The 27114-nt window shown below is 36.1% G+C and overlaps 1 protein-coding gene across 8 annotated transcripts in view; it reads left to right on the forward strand.

Annotated features, from left to right (window-relative positions):
* The window catches only part of SFSWAP (splicing factor SWAP), a 48938-nt gene extending 22486 nt beyond the window's left edge, over nucleotides 1-26452 (forward strand). For 3 of the 8 annotated variants that reach the window (XM_084539031.1, XM_084539037.1, XM_084539036.1), the window contains 8 exons: nucleotides 341-531; nucleotides 12183-12448; nucleotides 18736-18891; nucleotides 19584-19652; nucleotides 20217-20342; nucleotides 24165-24335; nucleotides 25116-25188; nucleotides 26029-26452. In XM_084539031.1, the coding sequence (XP_084395157.1) occupies nucleotides 341-531; nucleotides 12183-12448; nucleotides 18736-18891; nucleotides 19584-19652; nucleotides 20217-20342; nucleotides 24165-24335; nucleotides 25116-25188; nucleotides 26029-26094 (1118 nt within the window). In that variant the 3' untranslated portion in view covers nucleotides 26095-26452. Of the gene's footprint in view, nucleotides 1-340; nucleotides 532-12182; nucleotides 12449-18604; nucleotides 18892-19583; nucleotides 19653-20216; nucleotides 20343-24164; nucleotides 24336-25115; nucleotides 25189-26028 lie in introns of all 8 variants that reach the window. The other 5 variants (XM_084539032.1, XR_014698769.1, XM_084539033.1 and 2 more) reach the window with 5 other exon arrangements.
* Nucleotides 26453-27114: the final 662 nt, after the last annotated feature.

A 27114-nucleotide genomic window follows, 5' to 3' on the forward strand; every position in this document is an offset into this window, starting at 1 on the left:
ATTTGTACTGCTACTATTTTAGGCAGCTTCTGTAAATGCTAAGGAAAACACTAGTATGCTGCACTTCCAGGATCGGATTTTTATGGCGGTTTCTTTAAGCTTAACAATTTTTACTTTATTAATGCTTTTAATTGATCAAATAACATTACTTATAATGGGTAGAATTTGATCATTTCAAGTGATATGTCCTTACTATCTCTCTGAATAGATGTACTAGAAAGGTTTGTGTATAGCTGGGGGGACCGTTTGGTTCTGTTATTTTTTGGTTGTGTGTTTCTTTCAAGGAAACTTACGTTACGCAAGTGTGATTCATTCTAAACTTGATTTTTATTTTCCTTAGCAAAGCAGAAACTTGAAGATAGACTAGCAGCTGCGGCGAGGGAGAAGCTTGCACAGGCCTCCAAGGAATCAAAAGAAAAGCAGCTACAAGCAGAACGCAAAAGGAAAGCTGCACTGTTCTTGCAGACTCTGAAAAATCCTCTGGCAGAGGCAGAAACTGAGAAGGTTGAAGAGAATTCCTTCAGTGTTGAGGTATGCAGGAAATACATTTCTCTTTACTGTAAAGCTAGCAGAAAAATTACCTGTGGGGTATGAATCTGGGAGTATTTTATCAAGTTGACAGAAGAGATGGAATATTTTACAAATGGACAGAAATTTGAATTTTAAACACATTTTAATCTTTTTTCAGTTACACATGCCTCTTAATTTCAATTAAAAAACTGGTAGAGAAATAAGGTGTGTAATTCAAAGGTCAGATTGCCAGTTACAGAAAGCAAAATAAACTTGCAAGTTTAACTCTGCGCTAGTAGGTCTGTGAAGTAGAATGCTCCTCTTTCAAATTTCTTTAGGAATCTGTTTTAATATTTGCTTGTTTCAAGTTTATTTTGGTGTGAGTAGATATATTCAAAATTTTGAAACAGTATGCAGGCAACTGAGCTTACATTCAGATTTACTTTGAACCTGTCCTGCTGTTTATTTTTTTTAATTTAGCTGGTATAAAACTGAGATAAATAGGTAGTGAAATGATCCATACAACTTAAAGTTTCTAGCTGGAGCATTCTTAATCAAGAAAATAAATACATAGGTGGGAAAAATAATGTGTGCATGCATGCTACTTACAGAGCAGGTAGTAAAGAATCAAAACAAGAAACTCAAAGTGAAAGAATTGAGGGGACTAATTATTCTGCTGTCTGTCTTCCAGAGTATATGCTTGTGCTATTGTTATGATAAAGCGGCCCAATGCCTTGGGTTTGTTTAGTAGAATCTGTTTTGGATGGCTGAAGCGAATGTCTATCTAGAGCAAAGCAATTTGGAGTGTCACTATTCCTGCACTTCTTTCAAAGAAGAGATTTTGATAGTTGTGTTACAAATTTGTGCACTTTGCTGCTCTCTAGAATCCTAGTGTATGTGGCACAGGCAGACTGCTTTCCATCTTTCTTTTGTCTTTGCAATGCTCCTGACAATTTGTCCCTGTATCCCCTGTCTGGACAGTCAATTGTAATAGATCAAACTAAGGTAATGTCAGTTTGAGAGCTTGCAGAAGCTCTGTTTTCAGTGGGTGATCATGGTATTCTTAGGCCAATCTAAAAGTAACCTGAGGGTTGATAAAAGACTTTGTGCCTAGCTGTAAAAAGCTAATAGAGTTGCTAGTAAGTTACTTTGCCATTTAACTGTTTGGGCTGTAGTTTCCAAAGGAAATTAAAATCTGTTTTCTAGTGGTCACGTGCTGGTTTACTAGAATTTATCACAAAGAAGAAAAAAAGAGGTTTTATCACGCAGAAATAACTATTAATCAGTTATCTGCAATTATCTTATGCAGCAAATCGAACTATTACCAGGCGGTATGTGGATCAATTAAAATACCTTTTGGGTATAGCTTCTAGAAATCGGTTTTGTAAGACCTAGAATTTTTGAGTAGGCAAGCTTAAAGGGGCAATCTTGGGTCAAAAGATGTTTAAGTTAAGTTGCAGAAATACTTCAGTTTTATTTTAATTTCCACAAGTTTTCTAGTACTTCATTATGTAAAAAATAATAGGTTGGTATAAACATGTTTGAAGCAACTATGTAAGTGTAATAAAGACATAATTGCACTTACTCTGTCTGTGTCTGCCATAGGTGGTAACCTTTAGCTAATAACTTAAAAGTTGGTACAATAATGTTCAATATTGTATAGTGCTTCTCACAACAGAGGCATACAGATGAGTTTGCTAACTTGCTTCATTTTTGCTTTGGTCATAACTTAGTAAGCAGTTTGTATGTGGATTTTATTTTTGATTTTTAGTCCTGCTGCTGGTTAATTACTATTTTGTGTTTGGTGTAGAATTTGTGAGCCTTTGTAAATGCCCATAGGTAGTAAGTAATATGTGCATTGATTCAAAATGCTTATATTCATGCAATTAAAAAAATATAAAAAATAAAAAAGTAAGCAATGTCTCTACGAAAAAAGAGAATCTCAAAAGTACAAGCTACAGAAAAATGTAGATTATAAATTCATTTTCCCTAGTAATGAAGACAAAACTGTAATGAAAGTCTCATCTTTCTCTATGGTAATTTCTGGTTTTTATACTTTAGTCGTGTTCAACAGGCTCTGAGAATAGTGAAATATGTTTTGTCCTCTTAACTCCAGTAGCCTGCTTACTTCAACAGTGTATTCATAATTTTTATTTGCATCTTCAAGATCACTATGAAGAGATCGAGAGAGATTGATGTTTCTGGAATTAATCATTTCCAGCTTGTTGTTGAAAGCTGGAAGAGATAGGAGCCATACAAAAACTGCATTCTTTGTCTCCCTTCTTCAGCTGAAGACATTTGTTTCCTAGAAATGCTTTTCTGCAAATTTTAGTGAAGAAATATAAAACCAAACTCTAAAAACTTGTATTGATCAAAGCCACTGATCTGCTTTTTTCCCTATTAATAAATGGAAAACTCTGTTCAAAACAGCTTAGAAATAATGCATTTCACATAAACCTTTTCTGATTTCAATAAAATAACTACAATTTTAAAAGCCTAAGTGAGGGATTTGCATTTATTCTATAGGAAAATCCTTCTCGTATTGATTTGTTTGTACATCACAGCTCTGTCCCGAAGCTTTTTTCTCCATCTGCAGGTTTTGGCAGCAGAGCTGTGTTCTCTGTCCAAGTGACACTTTCCCATGTGCATTGTATATTTTCCATTTAAGTTCCTAATTGCTTAACTTCAGAGTGAAGAAGAGGCTAGATTGTCAACCTCTTTTTCTTTCAGTCTGGGTATTGTTTTATCATAACACATCCCAATCCAGCGTGATCTCATGCATGCTTCATAAAAGATTGTCTGTGTTTTCAGCAATTGTATGGACGCCTCCAACAAGTCCAGACAATCTCTTTTCTTAATGGAAGAAAACCCATCAAAACCTGTTTCAAGAGGGTCACCTTGGACTTAGGTCTTCACTGCAGTAGTTGTAAACAGCTGTGGGGAAAAAAGTAGGAGTGAGATTTGGTGTAGGCTATGTAGTTTCCTGATACCCAGCCTAAATAGGACCTGAAATTTATACAGCTTAGGAGTATTTTTATGGGATCCTACAGAAGCCAGAAAAAAACTGTGTGTGTTGCAGTCAGACCTACCATGCACATTGCAAACACAAATATAGTTGGGAAGTAGAGTCTGTTTCCTGTGTTTGGAACTGTGTCACTCCTAGAAAAACCAGCAAGGAGTTCTTGGTTGCACTGATCAAGCAAAACCTCATCTTGGGTACCAATTGAACTTTTCACAACCACTGAAATGGTTGTGACAGACTGCAACAAGAACGAATGACGTGGCTTTCCATTGTTTCCTTTGCCACAGAAAGAATTCCGTATCAACATAGTAGCTCATGAATTGAGTATGAACACAAGCTGAGATCCTGTTTAGGATTCTCATTACTGATGCTAATGTGTTTTTCCTATGACTGGTGCGTGTGCGTTATGTTTTTCCAGTTATATGTTGAATGAATGCAGAGAGATATGCCACTGCAAAATTCCTGAGACTTTGTCTGCTCTTCTCCTCAAAGGGATTTGTCAAGGACGTAGGCATTTCTAAGCTGAGATTCTGTTGTTATTTTCTTTAAGAGAGTGCCTGAAATAACCAACAACTTCAATAACAGTTGTCTCTTTTCAGAAGAGCAGATTAGTGTCCCCACTTGCATCTGAAATTACAGAATCACAGAATTTTCTAGGTTGGAAGAGACCTCAAGATCATCGAGTCCAACCTCTGACCTAACGCTAACAGTCCCCACTAAACCATTTCCCTAAGCTCTACATCTAAACGTCTTTTGAAGACTTCCAGGGATGGTGACTCCACCACTTCCCTGGGCAGCCTGTTCCAATGCCTAACAACCCTTTCAGTAAAGAAGTTCTTCCTAACATCTAACCTAAAACTCCCCTGGCTCAACTTAAGCCCATTCCCCCTCGTCCATTCCCCCTCGTCCTGTCACCAGGCACGTGGGAGAACAGACCAACCCCCACCTCGCTACAGCCTCCCTTGAGGTACCTATAGAGAGCGATAAGGTCGCCCCTGAGCCTCCTCTTCTCCAGGCTGAACAAGCCCAGCTCCCTCAGCCGCTCCTCGTAGGACTTGTTCTCCAGGCCCCTCACCAGCTTCGTTGCCCTTCTCTGAACCCGCTCAAGCATCTCGATGTCCTTCTTGTAGCGAGGGGAATACTCAATTAGCGAGGGGATTACTCAAGGTCTAAGTTGAACTTACTAAAAAGCAAGTCAACTTTTCAACAAAAGCCTCACCCAAATTCTACTTCTCAGTAAACTTACTTGATAAAAATGTCTGGTTTTCTTCTGCAGAAGTACTGTTTCAGAGAAGACATCTCTGTTTCTCACACAAAGTCCTGTGTATCTAAGAATTTTAAAGCAACCACTTTCTCTGCTTCTTACCAGTAGAAGTAATTGGACAACAATTTGTTTATAAAAGGGTTTATTTAGAATTTCAAGTACGTATTTAAATGTTAGTGATGTGACCTGCCTTTTTGAAATAATATTGACATTCTATATTGGGAATGTTAGTACTGTATTAATGGGCGGTCTTCTGCTGTCTACACTCAAAATCCAGTAATCTGCATCATGGTGTTTAGATTGATTTATAAACAGATACATAGTGCAGATCTTGTTTGTGTTTTTTTTTTTTTTTTTTTTTTAAAGCTTTTTCAGTCATGTTTCAGAAACAAAAACGTGCATTTAAAAACACTGATAGCAAAAGTATTCTACAATAACAAAAAGTAACTGTAATCAAGAAAACATATGTGTAATCAATAGAAAGAAAGATGTAAAATTAGTTTTGCAGTTTGGTCAATGGAAGCAAAAGTGGAAATTTCACAAAATGAAGAAAAAAGTATTTAGTTTTACCAAAAATGTCACAACATATTTTATCTCCCTTTTGGGGATATGACCATCCAATGCTGAGTCCAGGAAACAAAGATTGATATGCAGTGGTCATAGACTTAGTGTAGTGGAATGATTTTTGTAGCTTAAAATGTATCTCAGAAATGGAGTAATGACTGAAAAGTATAATAAGGCATGAAAATTGGTTGAGAATTTCCATGGGAGATGCATAATTCCCATGAGCTTGTCCTTGCCAAATAACTGTATAAAAACTAGTCATGCTATTTGTCTGTTTATACACAGCATACATCAGTGCTGAAAACCTGCTTATCACACGGTATAGAAATGCATTAAATGAGCAAAGCTTTGTTTGACCTCTGTCAGATTTTCAAGATGCCTAGTATTTCTTAGAAGAATTGCTGATACTGAGTATATGTTTTAAGTTGGAACAAAATTGATTCCACTAACTGCATGTAAAGGGCACTCGACACCATAGAGTACGTAGTACTTTTAAGCTCTTTGACTTCAGCTGGATCATAAAAATAGTCAGATCTACTTTTTCCCTAGCTGAATTCATTATTTTATATGGTTTTCTGTTTTTCCTTAAAGTGAAATCAAGCAAGAGGAACAAAAGGCTGAAAAATGAGCTTGAGCAATGAAGCAGCACAGCTTTTCAGAAATGACTCCTCACCATTCTTGGATGCATTACAACAGTAATGCAGTTATGAATAATCCTTCATCAGAGCAGCATTTAGAAAACATGGAACTCTAGCTCAGTTCCTGAAGCTAATCGGCTTGCAGTAACTAGTAGCTGGTGAAGTCTGTGCTTTTTCAAGAGATGGGTTAACAGTAACTTGGTAGCATCTCTCATTTTGTATGATTTTATGTTTATATATGATTCAGGTGGATGCTATTTTAACAAGAAAAGCATACCAATTAACACACATGAGGGGCAGTATTTCAGTTAAGAGAAAGTACAGTCAGTTGGCAACAAACATAAGGTTCTGTGGCCTGCAATAGGGAGCAACCTTTTAATTTTGAGGACTGTAGGACTCTTCCAGATATGTAGCTGTTGGCATCAGTTGAATTCTGAATACAAACATCACCTTTGGTAGTAGTAGGCTGTGGTATGGCAGGCCTGTAGCACATTTTGCAACTTTTTAGGGGTTTAAAATGTTGTTTGTCTACAAAAATGCTAATTCAAAACTTTGGATTATTCCCAATCCTGTCTGCTTAAGCAGTGTTGTTCTTAGGTGCCTCTGGGAGCAAAAAAGGAAGCAGCATCTCTGAAGCAGGGGTTCTCCATCTGTTTCGCAGCCAAACAAAACCTGGCAAGGTTCGGTGTCTTGCTGGTGAACATTTGCTTAATCTTTTTGTTAACAGTGGCTGATAACTGTAGCAAGTTGTAGAAGTCTTGCAGAGGTACAATCTAAGCTGCCAAATCAATACTTCCAGCAAAGTTTTGGTAACAGTGATTTACGTAGGTAAAGTCTTATCCCTGCTATCCCTGCCAAAAGAAGGCCTGCAGAGCTTCATTTTTTGTCAAAGCAAATGGTCTTAAGTGACTGTTGAAGCAATTGAAGAGATAAAGCATCTCAGAATCTACTGGAGCAGGTAATACCTGACAAAAATAGGAAAGGGGGACAATGCTGGTGCATGGTTAGGCTACGCTTTGTATAGTCCCTGTAGCACACAGTGTATTTGACTTCTTCATAGCAGTTACTTGATGTACAGATGGGTGTTCTGCATGTGTAGTACAGTATAATTTTTGTATACAAGGCATGATTTACCTAATAGCATGCCTGATAGGTTTCTAATACATATTATTCTGCTCATCTCTCATATTTTATCTTGTCAGAAATGTTTTATGGGTGATAAGTACTTTGATCTACTTGTAAAAGACAGTTAGCTGTACCCAAACTGTTACCTGTATACACCTTAACATCCAATTGAAACAAGGAGACAAATTCACCATTATAATGCTGCAAAACCAGGCAAGCACGTAACTTGAAAGTAACTGTTTTAATGGCTTGTCCCTAATGTCATCTGTCATTGTGCCTCTGAATATAAAGATTCTATAGCACAAAGCACATCTTAACTTGTTTGGTCTCTTTCATCTTTTCTCTTTTGAAGACCTGGTTTTCATTTGTTTCTTTAGATGGCTTGTCCTTACTTCTGTCCTGTTCGTAACAGTATTCATTTTTTGTGGAGAGTAGTATGTTTACGGCTGAAACAGAAGTTTGTAGTACAGGCTTAAAAGTAAGGTGCAATTCAATTTTTGCCAAGTGTAACAGCGTTATCAACAACTGTAGATTGTGTACATCTTTCACACTTTCTGCTGTAGTTGATTCTGCTGCATTAGCAATAGATGGTGTGTATTGCTGTATGCCTGTTTAGAGGAGTAATCACATATAACAATTTTATGTTTGCATCTTTTAAAAAATATTAATTTGTAAGCAAAATGTAACTGTAATGAATACCATATGCTTAGTATTTAGAGGAAATAAAAACCTTTCAAGTGTTTCAGGGTCATCCATTTCTGGGGGAAAAAAAGCAAAGTAGAATATATGCATCATTATCTTCTGTTTAGTATGGAACGATTTGGGGGAGGGGGTTGTTAGCTTGTTTGTTTCAAAACTTCCATTATCTTGCTTTTTCAAAAGGTCATACAAAAAACATAAAACCAAGTGCCACATACTAATGTGGCATTTGGGGCATAAGTGGTGGCTATCTTGCTGGCATTTGAAACTCCTTTTATTGCAAGAACCCTAACATAAAAATTACACGAGAGTTGTAATTCCTTATACTGTAATTACTTCAACGAATATTTAATGGAGGAAAAGTTGAATACCAGAAACTGCCATCTAAAGAATGTAGATATGTGGGGGAGTTAAGAATATTCTATGCCTTGATTTTTGTTCTTCAAAGTACTCAGGGTATAAAGGCATACTGCTCCATGCAGCAAACACATTCACAACCACAAATTTCTTTGCAGTTGGCCTTTCAAAATCGAAAATGCAAAATTCTGTGTTTTTTTTTGTTTTGTTTCTTTTTTGTTTTGTTTTGTTTGTTTGTTTGTTTTTAAATAAATTCTTATGGTCACTGTAGTGTTACTAGTTGTAGCAGCAACTAAACTGTTGAAACAGTTTATCTTTCAGTACTATTTTGTTCTAGAAGAACAAGTGTTTTTATCAATTACATTTAAGCACTTTGGGGTAATTTAGGGTTGGAGTAAGTCTTTTAAAAGTTTTAACTGCTCACTCTGATGCACAGAGCGATGGTACTTTTTTATTACTAGGAGACAGTTGCTTACTAGTTCCGTGTCAAGGAGTATTTCAGCACAATCTTTGTGGAACCTGCAGAAAAAAAAGGTGCAGGGGTAGAGAAAAGTTTGAAGCGATTTAGATTTTATGAAATAAAGTAATTGTTGATTAACTTTTCAGAGTTCTAATTCTTAACTCTTTCCAACTTTGATCTAACACAGGATTGAAATTAATGCAAAAATCAGCTTTCAGAATAGAAAAAAACATTAACTAATTGTGAAAGCATTAGTTATATTATAAAAAACGTTCTTTCACAGTTAAGTTCACTTGTACCAGGAACAATGCCAGTGTTTTGTTCTGTTTTAATAAACACTTCCTGGTTTACTTCTAATCCTTGTTTTGAACCTTGATTAAATAATGTAACCCATGAAAAACTAATGTGTGTCCCGATCTTGTGAGTACTGCAAATAAGCAAATGTCTGGTAATGAACTGAAGTACTTGTTCTCATATAGTTTTACATCCTTCCTGATAGAAAGCTCTTTCCTAACCCATGTCTATTAAATGAGAGTTTTTCAATAATCTTTTTTTTCTGAAGAAGTACCTTTGAAACATTTCTCATAGCAGGTGTTTACTGTAGGAAGCGTTCTTTTACCAGGATTTCCTTCAGCCGTCCACAGAAAATACAGAAGAAGAGCTCTAATTGTCTGACACTAATTTTTGTTAGGGGCTGAAAGAGTGTTCTGTTAACCTAAACGAACAAAGAAGTGAGGTTCAGTGAATGCTGTCTGAAAGTTTGCAATCTAATTTCCTAGGAGAGTTCTCAAAAGCCTTACATCTCTCTTCCCTTGAGATGCATAATAAAATTAATCAGGTATCCAGCTTGTTGCTATGCTTTCTGAAACAGCGTTCTACTGACCTGCAGGTTTCCAAAGTCTGGTCAGTTTAAAAAAAAAAAAAAAAAAAAAAGTTTCTGCCTTTTGGAAATCCTTAATAATCTCCCAATGTCCACACTTGCTTTGTTTTTTATTTATTGATTTACTTCGCTCTTGCCTCTAGTTTCTTGCCTCTACTACCTTAGTTTGCCTGGGTCAGTTTTCCCTAGTAAAACCCCAAGTCACTGACAGCTTCTTTTATTTGCCCAACACAAGACAGTTTTGGTTTATTTTGTTTTGTTTTCAAATTCAGCTGCATTATTTAACTTTTCTGCGTGTCCTGGCAACTTGCTGGCATAACATTCTTTCACAGAGCTCTGCCTTCAGCTCTGAGGATGTTTCAAGCCATTTTGCTGGTGGCTTTTTCCTTGAAAGTAGAGTTGCCACTTCAGGAATCGGCTTGTTTGTGACAGCTTCTCTGAGCACCAGGTCCCAGCCGTGCGTTGTCAGTTTGGCTGGGTAGGTGGCTTCCCTCTCTGCGCTAGCTCTTGTCTCGCACTCAGGACCTACGTATTCACTTGGGGGTTGGTGAAGTTACTTCTGTATGATCTCTGCCAGAGCTTTCCAAACATGCTTCATTAGTAAGCTGGAGCTGTTGTGTCTGAATCTCCATCCAGCCAGGTTGCAGTACACTTCGCAGAGGGATGTGGACAGCTCTGTCACTTGTACTGAAAGCCTCCTGAAAGTCAAGGAGAGATCACAGTTTTGGCAGCCAGTGCTTGTGGTGGGTATGGAGGGATGCTTAGCAGTGCAGGGTTCCTCATTCTGATTGCTGAGAGAATCCCTGTGTGTGCACTAAAAGTACCTGTGTCAATCAGTTATTAGCTTCCTTTTTGGCTAGCGGTATGAGAGCTTGTGTTTTGTGCAGCCAAATGAACTTGAGCACTGAAAAATGTTGTTTTCTCTTCCCTCTCTTGTTTTCCTCTTAATTCTGCTTTGCCTACAGCTATTTTGTTTCAAGCTATTAGAGTTATCTACTTCAAGGCAAACTGGTCTATTACATATTCAGTAGAGTTCAAAGAGACTAAGGTACTGTATAAAGACATGAATAACACTGTCAAGGAACAAAAGTAGGCTGCAGTAGTCTCTTAGGAAACCCTTGAGTTTGGAGACAAGGTGTCTGAAATTGCATGTGGATTGTCAAGTTAGGGAAATTGGAAATAGGCCACAAGTAAACTAGTCACTCAAATGATAATGGTATAAAATGTTTATAATCCTTGAAGCAAACTACTTCAGTACTGCTTTATTGCTATTTTTGTAAATATTGTGATAACAGTTATCAGTTAAAGCTCAGAAAAGAAACATTGCTGTAATGTGAAGCAAAGCCGAATTTGAGTGTTCACATGTAGTTCAATTATTGCCTTGACCTATTCACAGTAGAAGAAGGGCAGAGAGAGAGGAGAAGATCACCTGCTTCTAATTTGGTTATTTGGAATTTTAGTGTATTGGTTTCTATTCTGATCACGGTAAGCATCCTTTTATCAAATGGTGAAAGTGTCAGACCAGGTAGAGCAGAAATTATGATAGGGAAACTGATTTCTCCAGTTGCCTTGAAATGGCAGCTGGGGGAATGACAGACTTTGAAATGAGGAGCATATCTACAGTGCCTGACTTGCATTGTTCTAAGCAAGGTGTTCAGCAGAATTCTCTCAGGTACAAGCTGATAATTTGAAAATTTCTCAGAGTGTGGTATGTTTTGCGTAATTCACTTAATTGTAGTCAGAATTACTCGCTGAACATGAGTTGAGCAAGGGCCTGCTCTATCATTAGGATTAATAACTTTTGTCATTTTTCCAGCCCTTTACATGCAAAAGATTTACTCCATAAAGTACAGAAATAATTTGTATCAGCGCTACTTCATTTCACTGTTTTACTTGAGATTCTAATCTAAATAGCACAGTTCAGGGAAGAAAGTGACTTGAAAACTTAATCTTGAATATCAGTAAGTTCTGATTGTATTTTTCTTGTTTATACCTTTTTAAACAAAAGTATAAATAAATGAGAAGTTATCTGGTAGTACACTTTTTTTTTTTTTTTTACAACACATTTTTTCTAAAAACTAAAGATTATACATACTCAGGAGTATGCCTAGTTAAGCTGAGAGTCTTAACACGTGTATCCCAACTTGCATATATACCTTTGGGGGACTGTATAGGCCTCTATTGAATAATACTAGATATGTGTTTTTGAAGATGTGAGCCTGACTTACGTGTGCTTTACATAATATTAATGCAGCACTGTGAGGATTTAAAGCAGTCGTGGGAGGTTAGATTGTTATTGATTTAACAACTATTTTCTTAAGACGGATGTATTTCTCACACTTTATTGAGTCAAAAATATAAGATGATTGTTAGTTATTATCTTCCTTGCTGTTGTACTTGTTATCCAGCATTTCGACAATATGTACGTATATAGATATATATAGGCAAGATTAGTGAGTGGGATATCTTAAGTTTCTTTGCCAGAACTGTGTATTTACATGGCATTCATAAGAGTAGATGTAACCTCCTGTTTAGTATAAAAAGCTGTAAAGATCTAGAGATGCTTATGTGTTGTCTCCACACATAGGACTTTCTCAAGTTAAAAATTTTTATGCAATTTTCAAAACTGAAAGCTGATGTTCTTTGTTTACCTTTGATTTCAGAGTGTCAGTAGTATACCATGTCCTGTGACTGCAGTCAGAACTTTACCTACCTTAGAAGTTAAACAAGCGGAAAGGCCTTCAAGCAAAAGCAAAGATCCTCCAAGGGATGAAGAAAAAGAAAAAAAAAGAAAAAAGCACAAGAAAAGATCTCGGACAAGATCTCGATCACCTTTCAAGTATCATTCTTCATCTAAGTCCAGATCTAGATCACATTCAAAAGCAAAGCACTCACTTCCCACTGCTTATAGAACTGTCAGGCATTCAAGGTGGGTTTGGAAACCAACCATATTCTCTAGAGTTCTGTGTGAGCTAACACTGAAAATGTTTTTGCACTTGTTTAATTATATAAGCATCTTCTTACCCATTACAAGGGATATAGTCACCCTGAAGACAGTGAATAAATATCAAATATTGAAAAATCTCTGAAAACATTTTTGATGAAGTAGTCATTAATTTCTAAATACATAGTGCAGAATTTACACCAGCAAATTTAACTTTGGTCTGTGAAATACCTGGTGATACTATGTAGGAGTGTGATTATAACAAGAAGAGGAGTCTGTGGCTATTGCTGTGGTATAGTAACAACATTAAAATATGAAATAGAGAACTAGCTGGTTGAACAGCAAAGTTCAGAAGGAAAGCAAGCAGTTGGGTAACATGTGAAAGATGTGATGGATGAATGGCAGGAGAGAGATGACAGGAATCAAAGAAGGTTGAAAGCAGAGTTGTTGTGGAACAGAGACCATAGAAGAATGTAGCCCACTGCAGTTGGGCTAAATGTGACCATTAATGAGATTAAATGCATTATGCTAATTATCTAGCTATATATATTGTGTTATATTAATACTGTTAATTACATCTAAGACATTTGGGTCTAGGAATCTTTAAAGATTGCTGTCTGTAAACTTCTATTGTATCTTAATTCCCTTGCACAGAGCAGTTGCTGTGATGAGTCAGAAGGGCATGTTCCTGGGGTTGTAGTCTCTGGATCATGCTACGGAATATCCAAACAGTATTTCAGTAACTTGTAGTTCAAATGAATTATGCATATCAATACTACCATAGCTGTATATATATATCTGATGCACACAGAATTATGTATTACTTCTGTGGACATGCCAATGATTTAAATGCTTCTTGCATAGAAACAGCTTGTTCAGCTATTTCTTGTTTTTTTTCTAGCCATTGATGGTGATGTGACAGAACTTCTCTGCATATATTTAACAAAGTGTCTAACTATGCTAATATGTATGTTAACACTTCAAAACTTGATATTTTATACTAGTTTTCCTAGGTTAAATATGATACTTCACTGAAGACATCTCTGCTACTCAGAGATGAAAGAAATGAAATGAACATAACTTCATTTGGGATTAAATGATCAGTCTGACACACTGGTTATTTGACTGCTTTTGACAAACAGGTGGTCATGATATTTCGTATGTTATTAGAGGCATTCCAAAATATTCTGGTACCATTCCTTTTTTGTACATACCAGTGTATAAAGGGAATGATGCTGAATGAAGCTTTCATTGTTTAGTGAAGTGAATACAAGTCTTCTCAGAGTGGAAGATACTTTGGGGAAAAGTCTTGTCAGGTGAATCACTGATCTTTTCTGCTCCCTGCCAAGCTGTATCTTCACTTGGAACTCCATTGTCTCTTCATCCAAGCTATGTCACATATGTTCTTCTACTGTTTTATTGATAAATGGTGAAAACAAGAAGAATCATCAATATAGTGATTAAAAATATAATAATCTTTTCTGGTACCTTGAAATAGAATCGTCTGAGAAGATCTTTATCAGTACTTGAGTCTGCTACTCTGTAGGTTAAGGATAATCCTGCACCTTGCATGAGCTTGCATCTGGCACTAATCAGATGAATGACAACCAAGTCAGATATATACTGAGATGTCTTCAGTGACTTCATGGTGATCTGAAGATATCTCCTCCTTTATCAAGGCTTGAATACTTTCACCAACTGATTTACTTTTGGTTCTGCTAGTGGAAAGACCGAACTACAGTGTTCTGAAGTCTAACGTGCATATCACGGACAGTCGTATTTTTTTTAGTAGTTTTTTTTTTTTTTTGATTGTCCAGAATTCAGTTGGTGGACATACTGTGTAAAAGTCACCAAAAATAGTTAATCCGATGGAGCTAATCTTTGTGTGCCCTGTAGAATGTGCTTTCTGGCACAAATCAATTAGTAGATGCATACTAGCCCAAACATAATGGATCAACATGACACCTAATTAAATCTGGATGGATTTTTCCTAGATCAGCTATTTGAATTGTACACCTTAGAGGTCCAGTAAGCTTGATGCTGGCTGGCTGAATTTTAAAATTGTTTCAGAACTGCACCACATCTTGCATTGAGAACATTTTGCACATCTTAAAATTTGACTAATGTTAAAGCTGAACTCATTCATCCTGTTTTCTGATCTGAGAATACCAGTTCAAACAAAGGTTTCTGGAGGGTCCCCCATTCAGGAAACCATTGTTTATGGGAACTTAAGGCAGTATCATCGGTGTTTAGCTGTTGCACTTTCACCTTTAGGTTTCTGCAGGTCATATGAGAAACTTCTTGACAGGAGACCTGTTATATGTCTAAATTTACCTTACTATCTGCAGAGTTCTCAGTGTGACTAAATCTGAACTTGAGGTCTTGCTTGAGGTCTTCCTGTAATTAATAGTAATTAATACCTTCTTCCTGCTTATTATACTAAATATAGTGACTGTTGGTTTACTTCAGTGGAAGAGTATTTTATCACTTACAATTTTTCTTATATACTAGTAAGGAGTAGACAGGTGGGAGTATGGTAAAAAAAAAAAAAAAAAAAAAAAGAAATGGAAAAAAAATATATGTAGTCAGTCAAGACATCAAGTCTTATGCAGGATGGATTGAATGAATCCTCAGCTGGAAGACAAATTCCAGAGTTGCAAATAAGATCATAAAGATATCTTTGAGACTGGAAATGGAGTACTGTGTCCAGCTTCGACCTTGACACTTCAGAAGGATGTTGACCAGCTAGAGGAAGATTGGATTGAGTCAGCAAAAATTTTCATAAATTTAAAAAAAAAAAAAAAAAAAGAAGTTGACGTGGGGAGGAGATTTAGAGTTACGTCTTTGGAAAAAACAGGAAAATTAAATGAGTCATCACATATGCCAAAAAGGTGGGCATAGAACATTCTTCTTCAGTCCCTGGGGTTAGGATGAGAAGTAATGGATTTAAATTGATGGAAGAGAGACTAGAAAGCTTTTTATAGTTTCCCAGTGGTTAATACAGCTTGTGAAAGTGCCGTCATGGGAAATTTCTGCATTAAGAATGATGATTTAGAGAGTATTGAATAGTCTGATTTCTTGAAGTCTTTTCTAGCTCTGTATTTCTAATTAGGTCCTTGAAAAATTATCCCTATGGTCTCACATTGTGGAAGAAATAATGGCAATAGTTAGCCAGGCTTTACTGAAAGTGTTTGATAATCCTCAAAGTACTCAGTGTGTTTACGAAATCAACGCTCTTGCCCCTGAAACTGGAAAGGTTGTAAAACAATTAAGTAATCAAGAATGGGAGGCAGATTAATAACCCATTCAGATACTGATGTGTTTTGTCTCTCAAATGTTAAGGTAACAAATGTTAAGGTAAAAATAATGTCTTGTCTTTCCCCAAAAGAAGCAAATGTTGGTGCCTAGCTAGAAGAGATATGACTTTTCTTGATTTTCAACACTAAATATATAATTTCCGTTTGTTGCCTTGCCTTGTTCAAAACATGGCACCTTTCACATCTCTTATCTTTAGTTTTCCTAGTGCTTGATGCAAAATGTGTAACTTTTCTGGATTCCTAAAACACTGGATGTTACAGTTTACTGCTGAATAAGTAGTTATGTAAAGAGTCGTAACCACCTGGGATAAAGCTGTGAACTATTTGCAGAGGTTACTGCGTTCATCTTTTATTAATTGGGTGGTGCCTAAGAGGATAGTCTTCATTGTCTGGTTATTGATGCTAAATTATATGGGAACATTCCTATTTTGAGTAACTTCACTTTATTTGAATGTCTCAATCTAATGTAGTACGTTGGAGATTTTGGTGCTGTATTCCACCCAGCTCTAGATGTCTATGCTAACCTGCAGAACTCAATATAGAGCAATTATTGGTGCAGCAGACTAGATAAAAAAAAAAAAAAAAAAGGCTGGAATTTTATTTCTGTAGTACTTACTGGATCACATTAATCAAAAAATTTGGAATAACAAAGGAGTTCTTTCTTGTAGTAAACATTCATAACTTTCCTAGAGAATAGTTTGTCAGGCCTGAGGGGTCTGTACAGTAAAAAAAAAAAAAAAAAAATGTGTTTTAGATTTGAAGCTATTTAAACTGTTATATTTAAATTACCTGTGACAACCAAAAGAGAGATGCATATTCCACAATTTCTCATTAGACTACATGTATATTGCATTTGGATAATAATGAATAGTGAACTACCTCTAAGTTGTAATAATGACCACTCACCGTGTGCCTTGTATTTGGGAGCAGTCGTAAAAGTTTTATGTTTTGTGAGATTTCCATGTAGACACTCGATGAGCTTCTCTTTAATGCTTTGAGTAGTTACTGTTTAATCATACGAGTTGTTTCAAAAAATAAGATTACAACAAACTATATACTGATTTTGGTTTCTAATAAATTGATAGAGAATGAGATGTAGGAAGTGAAGTTAAAGATAACTTTACAGTAACTGTCTTTGCTGTCTTTGTTCAAGTGATGTTCAGCATTCTTGTCAAACTTTGGTTTTTCTTTGGTTTTCAATCAAAATGAGTTTTGGAAATCATGGAAATAATAATTGCAATACACTTCTATACTGTTTTATATCACTTGTTTATCATTTGGTTTTGCATTGTTAGAGGCGTAGACACTGCTTCATTTAAAAATAGGCCTTGGTAAGGTGCAATTTTGTACAGCAGTACTAATGTTGAAAAAATCTGTTCAAATAACAGCAAATTAATTCGAAGCATGTTTTGGATATTTATTATTCTGGGTAGCACAACCAAGCCTGTTTAACAGAAACAAGTTTCAAGAAAGCAGTTTTACAAGGAACCCAGATACAGTGTTTTTATGGAGCCATGTGCTACACTACAAGGAATTTCTCTGCGTAAATGAATGCTATTTTCTGAACCAAAATTTGCCTGTCAAAGTTAGTCCCACAAAGCTCCTGGCCTAGTATGGTTTTAATTCTAGATCGACATGACAGGTTAAAGTTAAATTAAAGTCACAGAAACGTTAAACAATGTGCAAAAACACTGTGAGGTATTTTAGCATGGCTTGCTTTGGAGGTGTTAGTCCCAAAGAGATAATGACTTACTACACATCAGTAATTAAGGTATCAGTAATTAAGGTCAAAGGTGAGGCACATCTGTTAAATCTGTCTTGGCAAACAGCCTTTAGTATCTTTTGGTCATCTCTAGTAAGTGATTCGTGGTGTCTTTCTTTTAATCAGCTTCAAAGCACCATAAAAAGTTAGATGTGAATTGCATCTAATAGTGGTGCTCTTTAAAGAAGTGAAGTTGTCAGTCCCTGGAGCTGTAGGTATGCTGTTCTAGCTGGGAAGTTTGATTTTTGAAGCTGATGGACAATAAGTGTAAGAAATGACCGCGTTCATCTGCATCTCTATTTTCTACCAGATCTTTTTTGCACATGATCTAAGCTAATGATGTCTTTGCATGAGTGAGTGTGGTTTGTGTGTGTGTGTATGAGAGGGGATGGAGAGGCACTCGTTAGGTGTTGAATGATACGATTCAATGACGTTTGGATGTTCATTTTGAACTAAAGTAGAGATGGAAAGTCTAAACTTCTGTTGGTTATTGATCCTTTTCCTTTATACTGCATAGTAACAGAATAGAGCTAAGCCACATACTAAATTACCCAGTTAATGAGTAACAAACAATAGGTAGTGGCATGCTTCATTAGTGGGTCACTTTTTGATAAGTTTGAGAACTCTTCAGACTGCTTGTGTGAGAGAGAAACTGACTTTTTGCCTCAACTGCAGAAATTTGAGAGATTTGGAAGTAACTGCTCTTTGTTTGTTCCAAATCAATTTTCTTATTGCTGAGGCAGTGTCTTTTCACTTACTTTTAATTCCTGTATTGTAATGAGACATGCCAAGCTTTGTAATCCTTTGAACTTTTGGGACCCTTCTAATCACAAGTTCTGTTGACTTTAATGGAATAGAGTGTCTTAAAATAATAGTGTAATGAAAGTAATAATTGTTGTATCACAGTAAAACTGTTAAGCTGTTTGTAATTGTTTTAAACTAATGGCCAAGTTCTTAACGTTTGGTGGTTGGAAGAATGTTGTAGAACCAAAAAACATCATATCTGGTTCATAAAAATGAAGCTAATGCTTTTTTCTTTCTGATTGTTTGGACTTTTTTTAGGCTGGTCCATATAGGCATGTTTCACTAAGGTTCAGCTTTTGGTTAAGGGACTGAGCCTTTTCAGGATTCTAGTTAATACCAAAACTAGCACATTTTATTCTGAATGTGAAGTGTGTGCCTCCGTATCACAGACTCACAGCATCCACAGGGACACTGAGCATGGGACCGAGTCTGAGCAACTCATCCATGGCAGCAGCAACAGAGCGGGAAAGTTATCAGGCAGCTTCGACAACGAAAAGATTTGACTGCTGGCGCTCTTTTGAGGGAAATCCTGGTAAAATGTCAAGGTGTCTGACTGACCCCAAATTTTATGATCTGTTGTTTTTTTTTCCTTTTTCAATCCTTCTGAAAGGCCTGGTAAAGATCAGATTTCTAAGTGACAAAGCAGTTAATTTGCAACCCTTAACTGCCATTGTGATTATTTTTTTTCCATTTTCAGTTGATCGGTTCTGTTGTAGGTATAAGAGATATGGCTCAGGAGTGTGTGTGTATATACTAAATATATTGTGCAAGTCTGCAGAAGATCAGTGATATCACAAATGGCTTCTCTTTTAGTCACTGCAAAAGAACGAAAGAAAATAAATGTTTGGTATACCTGGAGTGACAATACCTATAGCAAATAAATAAGAAAGGCTTGAATATAAACAAAAATCAAATGATTAGAGCTATACACTGTAGTGGGAATAAAATTAACTGTTGCTACCATGAATTTGGGGTAGATTTGGGGCTAAGGTATTTTTCTTTCTTTTTTTCAAGCTGGGTCCCTGTCTTGTCCCCTTCTCAATCTCCTCCCTGTCTCCCTTCCATTGAAGACTTTCCTCATTCAAATTATTTGGTTATTAAAAAATACTCAGGTTTTATTTGCACATCTACTTAATTGCAAATGACACAGAAAAAGAGTTAGGCTGTTAAGTTGATTTCTGATCTTAACTGGGTATGCTTTTTTTTCATCTTGGTCTTTCTCTTTCTCTCTCTCTAGGAAAAATATTTCAAGTGAAAGTGCTAGTGCCAAACAATGCCGGTCGTGGGTTGTTGGTCACTTGCACAGGTGAAAATATTAGCTGTGTTAGGATTATTCTGCAGCATCAGGGACAAATTTTCCTGGACTTGTCAAAGTTGGAGATGAACTGAAAACAAAAACTTGCATTTATCTCTGTGATGCAGCAGTTGTAAAAACATTCCATTAATTTGAGAAGACAAGGTCAGGCCTGACAATTCCAGGCTTCAAGCCAAATTGGACTTCTGTGTACCATTGTTACTAAGCTCTGTTGCCACAAAAGGTGACTGCACTGAAGTGGAACATTCATGCCTACTAATACAGACATTGATGTCAGCACACAATACTGAAAAAAAATTGCTTTTTTCCCCCCCCACTATTGGGAGTGAAAAGCAATGGATAACTACACCCTAAATATGTTGGATGGGTAAGAAATTCATAAGCAACTGACAAGTCTTGGAGACTAAATACCTCATAATGATATAAAGTAGAAATGAATGGTGTTACATTTGTTTTTGGTGAAAGCACAATTCCACTGAAACAAAAATAATTATACAAATAATTATACAAAATAAGTAACAAAAAGCAAATTTTGGGGTGTTTTTTCCTGCTTAGGTCACGATCAAGGTCACCTAGGAGGAGGGCTCACACACCAGAAAGACGGAGAGAGGAAAGGAGTGTTCCAACAGCTTATCGCATCAGTAATAGTCCCGGAAACAGTAGGAAACGTGCACGATCCAAGTAAGTATACCCAGTCTAAGAGAAGGTAATCTTCTGGTATCAGAAGACTTTAAATGTTGCCTGAATTGTTGTATGCTCCCTGGATAAAACATAAAGCTTTGGGTTTCTTTTCATCACGGGCTTTATTTCATTAGACACATACATCTATGGAGGAAAAGAAAAACTAGAAGCACTGATTATGGTTCTTTGCACATTTTTGTATATGTTTGAACACTAAATGCTGAACCAAATCAGTGAATGTTAATACAGTACTGTCTCATAGCTGTTAAAGTTCAGATTTTATTTGGACTCCGAAGTCTTTGGTTGGTTTTTCATGCTCCACTTGTCCAATTGATATGGCCTCCATAGATGACATGTACTGGTATTAAGTTATTCATAGCAGTATCTGAAAGTTGCTTGACCACTCACCGTATATGTGCAAATAAAGGGAAAATCCAGTTTAACAAAAAGTCTGCTTTATATCCAACAGTTATTTTACTACCTGAGTGGAATGTGAAATCCAAAATCAGTGGTGCTTTTTTTGAGACCACCTTGCATATAGTCTACCTGAACCTCCTATCATCAAGATGGCATAACAACCATTATTTCATCTCGCCGGCGCAGAATAAAAAAATCTGCAAAATGTGTGCCCAAAAGGCTTGAAATGTTATGTCTCTAATTTTAACATGGGAGGAAGCGAAAATTTTCATGCTAATTTTGTCATGTACAGTTGAAGTGTACGCAAAATGCAACAGCTTAAGAGTTACTAAACTGAACATACAGACTCTTTCTCTGTGTTAGTGAAGATAGTCTTTAACCTGTTTTTCCATATCTTCTGTGGAGTAGGAAACAAGGAGGTCACTTTCACATTCATGATTTTTAAAATATTGGCATTGTTTCTTAGGATAACTTTCCATCTCTTAACAGCTTCTAACTAATTGTTGTATGGTATGTATAAATGAGAACTTCATCAGTATACGTCAGCCGATTCAGTTTTTCATACTCAAAGTTGAGTTAAAAATAGAGGTTTCTGTGGAATTCAGCATGCAAATTGGCTAAGCAGAAAAGATCCAATATATAAAAGTTTAGAATATTTTTCTTCCTATAAATACTTGCAAGAATTGTTTCACAGCCCTGTGATGTTCTTTCACGCAGCGCTGGTGTGCCTGCTGCTTGACCATTTGACATTTTAAGCTATAAATCATGTTGAAAATTATGCTATTCAAAGTGCTAAATTATGATGGGAGTTTTGAAATAAATGAGACTTCTCTTTAAACAATACTGTTTATATAGGTGGAGCTTGTAAACCTTTGTTAGGCCTCAGACAAGAAAACAGAACACTACACAACAATATATGGCAGTAAAAGCAAAAAAGTAGACTGAAGAAAGAATATTGTAGGTGAACATAGTTGAGGACATCTTGCAGTTCTGACTGCAGAAGGCCTAGCTAGGACTGACATGTTAAACGTCAAGTAAAAATGTAGATAGATGCCGTTTTTTCTGATCTTCATTTATGGAATAGGTTCTTTGCAGTGGGTGTAATGGAAGCAAGGTTTGGGTTCATGATCTTTTAAAAGCCAATTAGTTCACTTGGGCTTTCTGTGAGGAAGTAATGTATATTTTGCCTGACAGCCAAATGCAGATTTGAATCTTACATGGCAGCCATCAGCTGAGTGCTTTTTGTTAACCACAGCTAAACAAAGAATAGGCAGGCTTTGGAATCCTGTATCGTCAGAGGACTGAAAAGGACCCTAGACATAATAAATACTGCAGTGTTTTAAACTGCTTAGGGCATTAATCTGTTATCTGTGGTGATGCTAGCATTGCTTGTAAATTTGTAGGTACATTTCCAAAAGAAAATATGTAAGAACTAGGAAGCTATGCTTTGTCTCCTCTGTGAATTTAGGGGCTTAGTGCTTAACAAAATTATGTTTATTTCAGAATAAATGTAACAATTGTTTTTTCTGCTTATCCTGTACCTTGGATGTCATGATAGTCACTTGAATAAGTATAATATAAATCATTTTAATCTGTAATCATCTTAATCATTTTAATCTAATTCATCTGCAGTGAATTGCTTTCCACGGAGAATATTCATGGGTCTTTATGCTAGCTTTTGTGCCTAGAAAAAAATACTGTAAAAACAAGCCTTGTTTTAGCATGTGGACCCTTCTAAAACTAGAAAATTGATAAACAATTTCATTCAGCATTTACGGTGTTTGTTCATTATAATCTGAGATTAAAAACACTGAAAAAACCTACTCTAAAATATTCTAGCACTATGAGTGTTTGCTGTGATTTTGAAGAGTTAAATATGAAACATATTCACTGCCTGATTATGTTATGTTTTAAGAAATTGAGCAATTACAGTACATACACAGCTAGTCAAGGAATAACCAACTTTGTAGAGGATTTTTATTTTTAAAATTTTGGGAATATTAGAGACCAATAGAGCTGTGTTTTTGTGTGTGTTTGTTTGTGTTTTTTTTTTTTTTTTTTTCCCTGCCAATTAATGACTATTTATGCAAGAAAAGAGTAAGGTGCATTTTGTAATTTAAGTCTTGAATGCTGACTTCTATATAAAAAAAATCAGATACTCATGATAAATTCTAAGTGTTGTAATTATAGAATATTTATGTGTGTATTTATTATAGCATATTTGCCTTTAAAGTAGAAAATTTCACAAGAAAATGAAAATAGAGGCATCAACAATGTAGCATTTAAAAGATGAATCTAAGATTTACAATGCTTTAAGGTGTGTTGGAAGCCTCAGAAACTTACTTTTCTGTTTAGATTTCTGGCAGAGCATTTCTAATTCTTTTTTGAACCGACCTTTTTAACCTTGTGAGCTTCTAAAAATGGAAGGTGTGCTAGCACCCCCTGCAGAGAAGGATAGAGAGAAGTGCCTGCAGTGAGGTATTGCCTAAAAGCTAAATTAGTAATTCTGATTACAGTAATATCAATACTGGTATGTAAATCTTAGACATAAATCCATAAACAAGTGTAAATGCTTTGATAGTTTCATCTGTAGTATATTAGTAGTTGAATTCTCTTTGAGCTAACATTTCATATAAGGCAACCTCTGTTTTCCCCCTTCTGTCTATAGTAAATACATCAGGTACCCTTAGTCATTTGTTCCATTCTCTTAGAAGCGAATGTTCGTATATGAAATTTCCAAGTCGGGAATAGTTAGCACTTCAAACATCTTGCTACGTGAAGGTTTGCTTGCATAGTATACAGTTGCTTGTTTAGGGTTTTGAGCCTGCAGTATGTTGAGTTATGAAGTGGAATGCTGTAGTAATTGTGTTTTTAAAAAGCAAGCAAGCAAACTGTGGATTTGCCTTGTAGATTTTTTTTCAAAGTTATAGTTACATGGTTTGCCCCTTTATGGGCTAAAAAAAAATATAGGGATATATAAATTATTCTATTTCTTATTGTATGTTAGGTGTAGGATGTTGTTTGAGAACGAACTTCCCTCTGGTGAGGCTGTTCTGCAGATCTTCAATTAAAGACTTCTCACTGTCATCCGTTATCACATACTGCTGCCTAATTCCTCTGTACCTGAGAGATAGTATTCCAAGTGAGAGCCTCAGATACTAGTAGTTTTCCTATTGTAATTTATTAAAAGGAGCTTCTGAGATGGTGTTTTGCACAACCAGAGAAGTGCAGTATTGGGGTAAGAAATGCAATATTGGGGTAAGACTTGAACGTTTACTCAGTGCACGTGGAAAAGTATCCTGTGGAAAAGTGCTATGTAATCTTTTAGAAGCGTGAAAAGTACCTTTCACTGAGCTAGTCTAATACTACTGTAACTATCCTTCAATAAAATATTTCTTCTCATAGAAGCCCCCATGAAAAGAAGAAGAAGAGGCGATCTAGATCACGTACCAAGTCCAAAGCTAGGTCTCCTTCACCAGCCGTGTCACCAGGCAAACCATCCACACACAAAAATTCTGTGCATTCAGCTAGTGTCTCTCCTGTGGAGAGCAGGGAATCCAGCCAGGAACGCTCCAGGTAATACACTTTCTCAGTAGTGTAATATTGCAGTGCTGATGTTTCTTCACTGTGAATGTGTCTTTTGACCTAATTGGTATAGTGAGGAGCTCTGTATGTACGTATATTAAAAGTAGAAGATGCTGAGAGGATGACACTTTGTACATCAGTCTAACGATTGGATCTCCACTGCCTGATGGAGTTTTTATGTAATCCAGTGAAATTTTAGGATTGGATTTCAAAACATGGAAAATATGTTAACGCTACCTTTGCGAAATTTACATTTAAGACAGGAAAGCACTGTACAAATTTAAATTGTCAAAGAAGTTTTCATGTTATGTATGAGATTAAGTGTGATCCTGTGAGTGTAGAAAACTGAAGGTTCTGCTCCTTGTTCAAGTATACCTTGACATACTCCTACAGTAAAACTTACGTGTAAAATTCTGCAGTGAGATTCTAAGTTAGAAAATGATAACTTTCACTAAACGGGATAACTCTGACGTAGAATTTTAACAGGGTGGTTTGAATTTCAATATCTTTGTGAGATTCACAGTTAAATTATTTCCACAGAATACAGTGCAGTCCTGTTGAAAATCCCTAGCCTGCTGTTGAGATTTATTTTTGTCAGTTATGCAGGAGTAAGTCTTCTGACCGTGACTTACCCTGACTTCTGTTTGAATGAGAGAACTGTTTATTAGTGTATGAGAGAATTGTAAAATAAGGCCCAAAACTCTGATGGTGAGTGAAATTCATTTTGAAAACATAAGCTATAAACTTTAACACTGATTTTTACTTTTTTAGGGGAGTTTCTCAGGAAAAAGATGGCCAAATCTCTTCAGCAATCGTGTCTTCAGTGCAGAGTAAAATCACTCAGGTATAAATAAACAAATTCAAATTAGCAGCCTAATGGAGTGCGTCCATCATATCGTAATCTCCATTTAATACCTTGTACAATTCTGAGCTTCGCATATGATAGACATGTTCATTGTCATTCTTAATTTGTTTGCTTATGAGAAAAACAATTTTTTTGCTTCCCTAGTAGCTTGATCTTTAGAGGGTTGACTAAACTTGAAAGTAGCTAAGTTCACTTTGATGCAGTATATCCACTGTTAAGATATGAAAGTCAACGTTATGCTAGAACAATAGAACAGGAGGTATTACTGAGAGCCCATCTTACTATGTTGTGCTCTTGACAAGTTTCAGGGAAGAAAGGACAGAGGAACAGCTGTTGACAGCTGTTTTCCTCTACTATCGACAGTAGAGGAAAAATACGTCCTCTTGCAAACTAAAGTAAGTGTTTGCTTTGCATCGAGCAACATCCACAACTTAGTCTTACCCTTGTTGCTGTTTTTGTCTGTGAATTTTCATTATGATTTTGTTGATATGTTCAAGTCTGCTGTGACTCATAGCATAACTATTTACAAATAGCCATATCAGGTACGTACATTGATACAGCGTACAGTAATTAAATGTATACACTCTCCTTAATGTGGTTTTAAGATACCCATCCTCTGTCAAAATAATTCCATTTCTTTTTTAAAAGCTACTGCCTGGTATCACAGTCCCAAGGCTAAATATCTGATGGTCTTGAATCTAAGTATTTTATGTGACTGGAGCATAAACCAGCCCTTCCATGCAGATTTTTTTCAATCACATGCTTTAGCTCTGTTCAAGGCTTAGGCAAGTCTAATAATTTTTCTCTTATCTTCTACAGGATCTTATGGCCAAAGTGAGAGCAATGCTTGCAGCTTCCAAAAACATACAAACTAGTGCCTCCTGAGACATGTTGAACTGACCATCAAGAAATTATGTGAAAAATAACAATATAAAAACTGCCTCATCTCAAATGTACAGCTGAGCTTAGCTCACTTGGTTCACAACTCTCTTGTCTAATATTACCAGAACTTGAGGAGCTAAAACCTATCTTTCTGTACAGAACTGTCTCCTTGAAATTTCATTGAATTTTTTCAGCCAGAATATCTTTGGAAAGTTTTTGGTTTTTGTAAATTGATTTTTTGACTAACTCTTCAGTAACATTTTATGATCAGCAGTCTATATGTGTATATTTGTAAATACCATGTTTCTGTGATAAAAGTATTACACAATAATAAAGAACGAAACATCTTTCATTAGCTACAGAGTTTTTGTGGAGTCCTTAATTGTTTGCAGTTGACTTCTGTTAGAAGTTCATTTTCTTTTCCTTTAAACTTTCTGCTTCTTAAAATAACAACTGTCTAGCTACCTGAGGCTGAGAGAGATTTTTCATCTCCTTCAGGCACAGAATGATCTAAGAATGCTTGTTTGCCTTGATGTTGGTAGTGGACAGTTTCTGGACAGGGAACATAATTTTCTGTTCATCATTCAGAAGGGACTGTGAGCCTCCATTTGAGTTGCTGACTTTTGAAGTCAATAATGAAGCCTCAATGTCCTAACATGCTTCTATCTAGTTAGCTACAGAGTGTATGTTTTTGTTGTCATACCAGAAATCCAGCATTCTTTTAATTTAACAGCTTTCATGATGTTGAGGAAGATGCTTACTAACTTTTATGACACATACTAGTCAACACTGTCCAGATCTTTTCTTCTGAACTCAGTATAATTGTAGGCTTGTTTATTATGCATTCCTTACAGTACAGTGAGGCTATCAATTTTTAATTGAAATATTTATTTAAATGAGTGCAAAAAGGCAATCACTAAAGAGAAGATATAATTAAAAATCCCCAGTTGCTCTTTCAGCTAGGGCTGAGTTTTTGTGACCTTTAGCTACGTTCATTTACGTCTTCCAAAAGTGGTTGCTGTG

Source organism: Aythya ferina (assembly GCF_964211825.1).
Source record: "Aythya ferina genome assembly, chromosome: 17".
Classification (NCBI taxonomy): domain Eukaryota; kingdom Metazoa; phylum Chordata; class Aves; order Anseriformes; family Anatidae; genus Aythya; species Aythya ferina.